The 12303-nt window shown below is 44.1% G+C and overlaps 1 protein-coding gene across 1 annotated transcript in view; it reads right to left on the bottom strand.

Annotated features, from left to right (window-relative positions):
* LOC134395749 (uncharacterized) overlaps positions 1 to 12303 on the bottom strand; it is a gene marked incomplete at its 5' end in the record, with an annotated part of 243620 nt that overhangs the window by 188958 nt on the left and 42359 nt on the right. Inside the window, 1 exon segment of the mRNA XM_063121911.1 lies at positions 10625 to 11584. Coding sequence (XP_062977981.1) covers positions 10625 to 11584 — 960 coding nt within the window.

Genomic DNA, 12303 nt, shown 5'->3' with positions numbered 1-12303 from the left:
TACATTTGCTTGCTTAAATGCTAATTCTTTGCTGACAATAATTCTGTTATTTAGCTGTATAACTTGTCCAGTTATAAGCACTCCACTACATGATAGAATGCAGTACAATGTATGGATAAAGTTAGCAAAAATAGTAAACACCACTGATTTCTGTCTTACTGATGCTCCAGATATGCATGGATTACTTAGTACATGTCTCATTCCCATATGCAAAGCTCCTGGTTCTCTTGGTAATGTTACTGGGTTGAGTAAATTTCTGAACTTTAGTGAAATTCATTATCATACTATGGCCCAATGGGGAATTGCTACATACCAGTTGCCCCAAGATGCTATACAGTTATACACCCCATATGTTGTAAACCACAAGAATAACACATGTGCTAGAATGGTAAATTGCTCTATTCACCGTCCACTAAAAGGTTGTTTGTCCCCAGGGCCTTCTTTGTGGAATTGTTCAAAGATAGAAAATGTAACAAGTAACTATGGACACATTATATTGCCAATTGGATGGTTTTTCACATGTGGGTCTCGTACTTATAATTATGTACCAGCTAATATAACATTAACACAATGTTGTCTTAGTCGCTTGACAGTGTTTCTACCACCCCGGCCTACTAAAAGCACTCGACAGAAAAGAGAGACTGAGACTATGAATGCAGTTTGTGATGGAAATGTTACTGTTTTAAGTCCAGCAGAATATATCTCCCTGGCTATGAGCCTTGTCGGGGTTCCTGGATTGGCTGTGGGAAATGCCAAACAACTTGGGCATCTGGCATGTTTACTAGCAAAGACAATTAACAGTACTTCCATTGCTATTGGACTTTTGATTCAAGAACAACAAGATTTACGCCATGCTATACTGGACAATCGAGCTGCAATAGACTTTTTGTTGTTACAAAGACATCTTGGCTGCGAAGCTGTGGAAAATATGTGCTGTTTCAATCTCACAGACAATAGTAACCAAATTCAACACCAACTGGACTTACTTAAAAAATATGCACATGCAGTTAAACAAGATATTGCACCTGAATGGTGGAAGTTTTTGTGGTCCTGGTTTCCAACAGGATTGTTCAAAACTATATTTCAATATGCTGTATTGATTGTATTTTTATTAATCACCTTCTGCTGTTTCATACAATGTATCCCAGGATTACTGTCATGGTGTGTTCCCTCTTGCCGTCCCAAGGCTTCAAAACCAAGCAAACGCCAAATTTATTATGCTTACAAGGCTTTACAATTAAAAGAATAAAAGGGGAGATATAGGGGAAATTGTTATCCCTCTCTTTGGCACACTTTCAGTATTGGCATACCATGCTGAGATGTGCTAGAACACAGGATAACAATTTTAAGATAAAGCCTTGCTAAGTAACATCTTGGTACTTGCTGGCCAATGCCTTGGAATGTGCTGACGCACTGACTCAAGAGCCACAGAATACAATACAGTATTGAAGACACTATGCTGTGATCACGTATTTCCTTAACCCTTATATGGTATATTCATGCTGAACACACACTAACCAACACCTCTTGTGCACCCCCTGTGCACGAGGTAATCATGCATTTAACATGCTGTACTTAACAACCAATCATAGCTTGTATACAAGAAATGTAACCACTTAGTTCTTAATAAAAACCAAGCCGGGGCCGCCTGTTTGGGATGCCTCCCCTTCATGCAGTTGGACTCCTTGCCAGTTATTCACTACACGTTTCAAGAAGGTTGGTGAAATATTGAGGGCAGGATGGCAGTTCAAAGCACCAAAGTGGGAAAAGCCTCTCTGCTTCAAACTGACACAGATCTGCTTCCGGGTGGCAACAACTTTTTTGCTTACTAAAAGCTCTGAATTGGGACCCTTACCCTTCATACCAGTAGTGGGATCTTGTCCCCCTGTCCTTCTAGTTTTTGGAATGGCTTTTCTTTTTTTAAAATTCACTATTGTTGATTTTTAATTAATATATTTCTTTGCCCCATTAAAGTGAATGGAAGGCCCAATAGAGCAGGAGCATGCTCAGTAGAGTTGCTCTCCCCCTCCCTCCTGTCTCAAATAGACTGGAATGTTGGAAATTAGATTTGTCGCCTGGCTCATCTAGGAGCCATTTCCTTCTGCAGTTGAGCCAAAGCCCTGTCTGGACCCTCTCCTTCCCCACACTGCTGTGGAGGCCAGGGAGGGAGAGAGAAACTACCTGCCTTCCTTGGAGGGAAGCCTTCCCTGGCCTCCAAGGAAAAAGAAAACCTGGCTGGCTCAGGTAGGGGTTTGATTGACTTTGTTGTGTATCTGTGATTGTGAAGAGGAAGGGTGTGTGTGTGTTTGAACTGCTGGTGCATCCTTCTTAATTCAAAGTAAAGAATATATGGAAACTTTCGTTTGGGGTGGCAGTTCCTCACCTAAGCCTTTATAAAGTTTAAACTGTATAAGGAATATTGAGTTGAGACTTGGAATGAGAGGAGGTTAACCCTGGCCTATCTGCCATCAGTTTAAGCTTCTTCAGGTAGTGTGTGTTTCTTTTAAAGGTGCTGAACTACATTTTAAGCTTTCTTTTATAGATTTGTGTGTGTGAGTGTGTATTTTGAAGTTGAACACAGATATGGGTCTCTTAAAAAAAATCTCCTGTGAAGGAAGGTGAATGGTTTTGGTTGTACATAGAAAATATTTTCCTTTCTCTGTGTACCTGCTTCTTATAAGCTAAATCTGCTGCTTTATGTTTGTATGAAAGGAAAACATTTTCTAAAATGTACATCCATGAATCTTATACCCAAACATTACTTCACACCAGAGAAATGGTTAAGGGACCTAGTTTTTGCTACAGCACCCTCCAGATGCTGTAGATTTAGATTCACAGAATCATAGAATTCAATGCCCCTCAGTAGTTGCAGTAGTCCAGGGCATGTAGTCCTCTTCATCCTCCTCTTCATTTTATCCTCACAACGACTCTGTAAGGTAGTGTAGGCTGAAGGAAAGCCAGGAAGAGGGGGGGCATAAGGAATTACATTTATATACCGCCCCACAGCCTGGGTGTATTTATTTATTACATTGATAAACCACCCCATAGCCAAAGTTCTGCAGTAAATACCTAAATGTATTGTTAACAACGATCTCCAGTTATTGACATAGCAAGAAAATACGAGCAAGGAAGCAACATTTGGTGATGCCTTTCATTTGGAAGTTATGTGATGTGTGGGTTATCAAGCAGTTATATGAAAAATGCTGGATACTCTGATCCTTGCTTTAAGTGGATTCTTTAATGTCAATATAGTAAACATTATAAATTTTAGTGTGGTTTTTAAAATAATTACACTATAGTGTCATAATTTAAATTGTTTAAATAGTGTAAATTGGGAAATTATTTAAATAGTATTTTTTTCTCCCGTGTCGGTTCTTTGATGTCTACTCAAGGTCCCACTACAGCTGAAGCTTTCCCCACATCCCGTACATTTATATGGCTTCTTTCCTGTGTGGTCATCCGTTACACAAAGCCATGAAATTCAATAAATAAAAAAACCTTTAACTCACAAGCCTTTAACGCCACATCCTCCCTGAGGAGGCAGAAAGTGCCAGTGAAATTCTCATTCTCCCAAAGCAGATATAAACCATGAGGACAGGATGGAGAATAGGATATGCAGAGGTGAAGGTGGGGTTGTGGAAAACTGATGAAGAACAACTTAGGGCCGCCTACTTCTCTTTCTTTGTTTAGAGCAGCCCTTCCCCAACCTGGTGCCCTCCAAAGGTGTTGGACTACAACTCCCATCATTGCAAGTCAGTATGTCCCATGGACAGGAATGCTGTGACTTGTACTCTCAAACATGTGGAGGGCAGCAGGCTATCATATGCAGAGGTGACTGGGGGGTTCTGGAAAACTGATCGGGGAATGCTGTTCTAGAGCAAGGGCAGGCAAAATGTAGATCTCTAGATGTTTTGGCATTCAACTCATAAAAGTCTCTGTCAGCATGGACAGTGATCAAGAATGCTGCGAATGCTGTGACCGCAGAGGATTTTTCTTAAGTGTTCAGCAGTGTGAGATCAAAGGCAGACCTACCACCTACTAGATCCATGTGTTAGGAATGATTATTTCAAAAACTATTGATGAAAATGATTTTTGTCTTCACCATAACATGGGAGTTGCAGCGCAGCACATCTGGAGAGCACCAGGCTGGAGAAGGATGGTTTATACTTGGATCCTATACATGTCTTCTCAGAAGCCAGTGCCACTGAGTTTACTAGGGCTTCCCCCCAAGTGGTACAGGATTGCAAACTAATCTCATCTGAAAGGAGTTCAAGACACCCAAACTAATCCTTTTCTGTTCCTCTGTCACTCTGATGAGAGTATTGTGGAGGGATTGTGGGGAGTGAACAGGATATTTTGTATGAACACATTTTAAGGAAAAACATTGGTTCTTTAAAGGGCAGGGTATTTACCAAAAGCTGAAAGTGCCAGCCCTTGCTCTGGTTCTACATCTCCAATGAACCAGAGTTTCTCTCCCAATCCGTCCCACCGCTCCCTTTCTATGCCCTCTCTGCTCCCAGCACTTGAACCCCAATCAGGGACCTGAGTAACAGCGGTTTCTCCCCACTCTCAGGATGTGAACTTCGGGCTCACTTAATACATCAAAGAGGGACGTACTAAAACCAACAGCAGGCTCCCTTCTTAATCAACAAAAGCGCCCCAGGTTTTATTTCGAAGGCCTCGTGGCCAAAGTGACTTATGAATTTTGCTTATTCACCAGGTTTGAATCAGGGAGAGGAAACAAAACAAAAATTGCAATGAAAACAGGACACCAGGGCAGCCTTTTGCCCACAGGGTGGGACATTCCTCCTCCCCACCTGGGGCTCCCTCTCTCTTCCAACCCACCCCCTGCCCCAAACCTGCACCCCCTATCCTGTGGGGGCTCTCTTTCCGCCCCCTCCCCCCTGGGACCCCCTTGCAGTCTGCACTCACTGACTCCTTCGCAGGGGAAAAGAGGCTGCAGGCGGCGGACAGACGAGGCGAGCAGGGGGAGACTCCCAGGCTCCTTTGCAATGGGGGGGGGGAGGAAATGTGGGGCCGGAAGGGAGGGGCCTCATCCAGCCTGGGCTCTAGAACAAAGCCCCCTCTCCGCCTCTTTAACCCTTCGGTCGAGGCAGCACTTGAGAGCCGCAGAGGCTCCTGGCAAAGACACGGACCTGGGAAGGGGGCTTTTCCACAATGGGGGGGGGGTCTTTTATCCCCCCCAGCAGCATCGCCACCCCATCTGCTCCTGGGGGCTTTGTGGGATCCACAGCCGTTTCCCCTTTGACTGCGTAACGCAGCCTCCGGCATGGGAACCCTCCGTCCTGCTGCCTGCCCTTGCTGCAGAACAGCGTTCCCCAACCTGGTGCCCTTCAGAACTCTAAACAAGAATAGATGCTCTAAAAAGAGGGAGGTTAAGTAGGGTGACCCTGTGAAAGGGAGGACAGGGCTCCTGTATCTTTAGCAGTTGCATAGAAAAAGGAATTTCAGCAGGTGTCTTTTGTATATATGGAGAACCTGGTGAAATTCCCTCTTCATCACAACAGTTAAAGCTGCCCTCTTTTAAATCTGGTCACTCTAGGATAGCTCCTTAAGAAACATTTGTATCTTAAGGCTTCCTGGGTGGCATGTTTCATTTGTTCAGTGATTTCTTGCTTAGCTTTTAAAATAAACCTTCACGCGTTTTCAATAGCCTTAAGTCTGCTCTGGTGACACTTTCTCTCCCATTGGGGCAGACTCAGAACCTCTTTTTCAATCAGGAGCCCGGTTCCTGTGGGACCAGGGTTGTAGGGACCCATCGGAGACAGGTCCTGGGTATTAAGTTGGCCAGAGCTGTATCTAATTCATGCAGCTCCTCCATTTGAATTCCTACAGGACAGTCCTTACCTGAAGAGAGAAATTGGCAGCCAAGGAAGGAGACCTTTTGAGTCCTCAAAAGCCTTATAAATGCTCAGAGTGTGGAAATAGCTTCCCTACGAGTAGCCAACTGAAGTCACATTGAAGAATTCACACAGGCAAGAAGCCATCAACGTGCTCAGAGTTTGGAAAGCAATTCAATCACAGATTGTACCTTGCCTCAAATGATCCATTCAGCTGAGAAGCGCCATGAATGTTTTGTATGTGGAAAGCGTTTCCGTCAGAGCACACACTGTAACTTGCATCAAAGAATTCACACTGGAGAAAAGCTCTTCCAGTGCTCTGATCGTGGAGTCCAGGACGTACTCTTGATTTTGTTTTTGCTCCAAGTTGTGTGATGGGCAGTCTGAAGAGAAGGAGTGTGTGTGTCTAAGTAACCCCATTGTCATAAGAAGGCTTCTTTTGCTGCCTCTGTTGCGTCCTTGAGTAGCCGTCCAACGGAGCTCTTCTGGGTGGTGTGGGGTGTTCACATCCTCCCCAGCAAATGGGGCCCTGGCCCAGTCAAGGTCTTCACCACCTCTGCTTCAGGACATGCTCTCCTGCACTGTCGGGTTATTATTTTGGCAATGCGACTGCCTTAACATACCCTATCTGTCTGCACTTCTCTGTGCCGACCTTCTTGCTTGCTGCTACTGGTCTTGGCCAGGCTAGTTCTGGTTAATCCCGTCCTGCGCCTGTTTTACTTCCCTGCCTACTTGCTATCTCTCTCCTCATTTCTTCTCTTAATTCCTTTCTCCTCATATCTGTTCCCTATGGCTCGCTCCAATTTCATCTCTCCCAACTTAGTTCCTATTCGGTGTCTCCCCCCTTCCCAGCTGCCTTTCTCGTGTTCCTTATGGAACTGTCGCTCTGTTGCTTCCAAGACCCCTGTCATCCAGGACTTGTTTTTCTCTAGATCTCTTCACCTCCTTGCTCCTACTGAAACCTGGCTTCCTGCCCATGATACCGCCATCTCGGCTGCCCTCTCTCTTGGAGGACTCTCTTTCTCTCACACTAGTCGCCCAGAGGGTCGGGGTGGTGGTGTGGGTCTTTTATTATCGAGTTTGTGCCAGTTCCAGCCTCTTTCCATTCCACCTTCACACTGTTTCTCCTCCTTTGAGGCACATGTGGTGAGACTCTTCGCTCCGCTGCGACTGCGGGTTGCAGTTCTGTACCGCCCCCCTGGCTCATCCTCTAAATTTCTCTCTGATCTCGACTCGTGGCTGTCCTTTCTCCTCTCTGACAACTCTCCTACTCTGATCTTAGGTGACTTCAATATCCATGTAGATGACCCTCACGATGCTGCAGCTCTACGATTTCTCTCCTTATCTTCCTCTTACGATCTTAAGCTCTGGTCTGAAGCTCCCACACATTCCCTTGGACACTGTCTGGATCTTGTCCTCACTCGGAACTGCTCTGTCCTGGACTTTTCTATTGTTGACTTTCCTCTGTCAGGTCATCATCTAATCTCTTTCAATATTACTCACAATCCCCCTCCTTCACGTCCCGCTTCACGCCCTTGTCGTGACCTGCATTCTATCAACTATGAGGCTTTTTCTCAGTCTCTAGCCTCCTCTCTTCCCTCTGTCTTCACAGCCGTCTCCTTGGACTCAGCCGTCTCCTTCTTTAACTCCTCCTTATCTTCAACTCTTGATAATCTTGCTCCATCTACAACTCGGATAGTTCGCCCCTCTCAACCCCAACCGTGGCTCACCTCTTTCCTCCGCTACCTTCGCTCTTGTTCCCGGGCAGCCGAACGCCTGTGGCGTAAGACCAAGGACTGGGCGGACTTTGTCCATTACAAATTTGTTCTCTCCTCTTTCTCTTCTGCCATTTCACTGGCCAAACAGCAGCACTACTCAACGTTGATCCAGTCAAATGCTAGGCACCCTCAGCGGCTCTTCGCGTCCTTCAATTCTCTTCTGAAGCCTAATCCACCATCTCTCCCCACCTCTCTGTCTGCCAATGACTTTGCCTCTTTCTTCAACGCTAAAATCCAAACTATTCGCTCCGATCTGGCCAGCTCTGCTCCGCTCCCAGCTCCTATTCCTCACCTGTCAGTTCCTCCTGCAACTCTCTCGGCGTTCCCTTCGGTCTCAGCTGATGAACTGTCTAAAATACTGCGCTCGTCGAAGCCTTCCACTTGCTCCCGTAATCCGATTCCCTCTCGCGTCTTTATTAATCTTATCCCCGCTATCCTCCCGTCCTTGCTTCACATCATTAATTCTTCTCTGTCCTCTGGTTCATTTCCTTCTGCTTTTAAACATGCTACAGTCTCTCCCATTCTCAAAAAACCCACTCTTGATCGACTATCTCTGTCTAACTACCGACCTGTCTCTCTGTTGCCCCTTGTCTCAAAGATCCTGGAACGTGTGGTCTACTCTCGTTGTCTTGACTTTCTCTCTAGTAACTCTGCTCTGGATCCTTTTCAATCTGGATTCCGTCCTTTGCATTCCACTGAAACAGCCCTTACCAAGATCACCAATGATCTTCTTGCTGCCAAGTCTAAAGGCCATTATTCTGGCCTTCCTTCATCTCACATCAGTCCGCTGGTCTCTGTCCACCACTCTGCCGCTAAGATCATCTTCTTGGCTCGCCGCTCTGACCAGGTCACTCCACTTCTGAAATCTCTTCATTGGCTTCCAATTCACTCCAGAATCCAATATAAACTTCTCCTGTTGACCTTCAAAGCTATATAGCACCATCGCTGTACATGGTGCTGTACAGAGTAAAACAGTAAATAGCAAGACCCTGCCGCATAGGCTTACAATCTAATAAAATCATAGTAAACAATAAGGAGGGAAAGAGAATGCAAACAGGCACAGGGAAGTGTAAACAGGCACAGGGTAGGGTGAAACTAACAGTATAAAGTCAGAACAAAATCAATATTTAAAAGCTGTAGGGAAAAGAAAAGTTTTTAGCTGAGCTTTAAAAGCTGTGATTGAATTTGTAGTTCTCAAATGTTCTGGAAGAGCGTTCCAGGCGTAAGGGGCAGCAGAAGAAAAAGGACGAAGCTAAGTAAGGGAAGTGGAGGTCCTTGGGCAGGCGAGAAGCATGGCATCAGAGGAGCGGAGGGCACGAGCGGGGCAATAGTGTGAGATGAGAGAGGAGAGATAGGCAGGAGCTAGACCGTGAAAAGCTTTGAAAGGTCAACAGGAGAAGTTTATATTGGATTCTGAAGTGAATTGGAAGCCAATGAAGAGATTTCAGAAGTGGAGTGACCACCTCGTACTTGAATTCTTGATTATAAAGGAGACAAAAGCTGAGTGCAGCTGTACACATACTCTGGATTTTAGGAAAGCTGATTTTAATAAACTCAGAACTATGATAAGCAAGGTCCCATGGCAAGTGACCCTAATGAGAAAAGGAGTCCAAGATGGGTGGGAGTATTTTTTAAAAGAAATTTTAACAGCACCATTACAAACCATTCCAACAAGGAAAAAAAGATAGAAGGCAACAGAAGAAACCAATGTGGATCCACAAAAAGCTTAGAGATGATCTGATAACAAAAAAGATAACAGACAGGTGGCACAGAAGTGCCGAAATGGCGTCAGGAAGGCTAAAGGTGAGAATGAGCTGAGATTAGCGAGGGATGCTAAAAGCAATAAAAAGGCTTTCTTCAGATGCATGAATAGTAAAACACACAGGAAAGAAATGGTGGTTCAACTGCTTGACGAGGATGGGTAATTGATAACAGATGACAAAGAAAAGGCTGAAGTGCTGAATTCCTACTTTGGCTCAGTCTTTTCCCAAAAGCGGGTCTATGACCCCTCTGGAGAAAGTGAAGCACAAGTTCAGGGGGCAGGATTGCAGTCTGAGATTGATAAACAAATGGTCAAGGAACACCCAATTTATTATTATTATTATTATTATTATTATTATTTATTTATTTATTTAGCACCATCAATGTACATGGTGCTTTACAGAGTAAAACAGTAAATAGCAAGACCCTGCCGCATAGGCTTACATTCTAATAAAATCATAGTAAAAGAATTAAGGAGGGGCAAAAAGGAGAATCCTGGGAAAAGACAGGCCAGTCAGTCTGACATCCATCCCTAGGAAAATTCTGGAGCAGATTCTAAAGACGTTAATCTGCAAGCACCTTGTAAACAATGCAATAATTACTGTGGAAATGCTGTGGACGTCATATATCTTAACTTCAGCAAAGCTTTTGACAAAGTGACCCATGATATTCCGATAAACAAAAGAGCTAAAAGTGGGCTAGATGGAACAACTATTAAATGGATACATAGTTGGCTACAGACTCAGACTCAAAGAAAGCTTATCAACAGTACCTTCTCAATCTGAGGGGAGGTAAGGAGTGGGGTACCGCAGGGATCAGTCCTGGGCCCAGTGCTCTTCAACATTTTTATTAAATGTTGAAGAAGGTGCAGGGAACGCTTATCAAGTTTGCAGATGACACCAAATTGGGTGGGATAGCTAATACCCTGGAAGAGAGAAACAAACTTCAAAGTGATCTTGATAGGCTGGAGTGCTGATATGAAAACAACAGAATGAAATTTAATAGGGATTAATACCAACTTCTACACCTAGGAAAAGGAAACCAAATACATGACTCAGCAATACTACAAACAAGAACCACCTTGGAAATGTTCTAGATCACAAGCTGAATATGAGCCAACACTGTGATATGGCTGCAAAAAAAGCAAATGCTATTTTGGGATTGTTTAACAGAATTCTTTGATGCTGCTTAAGGTATGAGCTCAGAGCAAAGATTTTCCGAAACTCAAAGCATTTCTAGGGCTTCTCCCCGGTGTGAATTCTTTGATGCTGCTTAAGGGTGCTGCTGTCAGCAAAGCTCCTCCCGCACTCAAAGCATTTATAGCGCTTCTCCCCAGTGTGAATTCTTTGATGCCGCTTAAGGGTGTTGCTGTCAGCAAAGCTCTTCCCGCACTCAAAGCATTTATAGCGCTTCTCCCCAGTGTGAATTCTTTGATGCTGCTTAAGGGTGTTGCTGTCAGCAAAGCTCTTCCCGCACTCAAAGCATTTATAGGGCTTCTCCCCAGTGTGAATTCTTTTATGCTGCTTAAGGCTGCTGCTGTGAGCAAAGCTCTTCCCGCACTCAAAGCATTTATAGGGCTTCTCCCCAGTGTGAATTCTTTTATGCTGCTTAAGGCTGCTGCTGTGAGCAAAGCTCTTTCCGCACTCAAAGCATTTATACGGCTTCTCCCCAGTGTGAATTCTTTGATGCTGCTTAAGGTGTGTGTTCTGAGCAAAGCTCTTCCCGCATTCTAAGCATTTATAGGGCTTCTCCCCAGTGTGAATTCTTTGATGCAGATGTAGGTGTGAGCTGACAACAAAGGTCTGCCCACACTCAAAGCATTTATAGGGCTTCTCCCCAGTGTGAATTCTTTGATGCAGCTTTAGGTGTGAGCTCCCAACAAAGGTCTGCCCACACTCAAAGCATTTATAGGGCTTCTCCCCAGTGTGAAATCTTTGATGCTGCTTAAGATGTATACCCTGGCCATAGCTCTTCCCGCACCCTAAACATTTATAGGGCTTCTCCCCAGTGTGAATTCTTTGATGCAGCTTTAGGTGTGAGCTCCCAACAAAGCCCTTCCCACACTCTATGCATTTATAGGGCTTCTCCCCAGTGTGAATTCTTTGATGCTGCTTAAGGTGTGAGCTGAGAGCAAAGCTCTTCCCACACTCAAAGCATTTATAGGGCTTCTCCCCAGTGTGAATTCTTTGATGCAAGTTAAGTTGTGAGTTGAAAGTGAAGTTTCTTTCACACACTAAGTATTGAAACCTTTGATATTTGTTAGAATGAATCTTCTGAGTTTTACTCTGTTTCTTCCTTTTACAAATGTTCTTTTTACTTGGTGCTTCCAGTATTGGAGTTTCACAGACTTCTGATCCTTCAAAAGACATGGATTCGTTTTCCCTCTTCTCTTCAGTTTCAGTCTTCCTTCTCTGGTGTGGGCCATTTTTCTTGCTCTCCCTGTGATCACCTGCAAGTATAAACACAGAAATCATCTTGAAATCTTGGAACAAAACAAATGGTTGCTGATTTAATTCACAGGATAAAATTTTAAAAAAATCATTGGTGAGGCAGATCCTTCTAAAGATATTAGATATCCCGATGGTCAATAGAACTGAGAACTAGACTGCCATACAGTGCTTTCATTTATATGGAGTAACTCATATAAAGTAGTTGAGAAAATAAATGAACAACATAAAATGTGTAAAAATAAAATACACCTAAAATCTGCCATTTCCTCCTAGCTGAACATTTAACTGGGAACTGGCAAGTGAGAATTCAACCCTAATAGTTATTTTCAATGTTTAGTTATATCTTAAAATGAAAAGCAAGCTGTCCAGAGCTGTCTTCTGAAAAGGCTGAACTCTCCTCTCCTCCATGGAGACCATTAAGATAATATCTGTAACATCTTCAATATTACGCAG

The sequence above is a fragment of the Elgaria multicarinata genome, chromosome 3 (genome assembly GCF_023053635.1).
Source record: "Elgaria multicarinata webbii isolate HBS135686 ecotype San Diego chromosome 3, rElgMul1.1.pri, whole genome shotgun sequence".
In the NCBI taxonomy this organism is placed as follows: Eukaryota; Metazoa; Chordata; class Lepidosauria; order Squamata; family Anguidae; genus Elgaria; species Elgaria multicarinata.
This window is presented reverse-complemented; position numbering and strand designations above follow the sequence as displayed.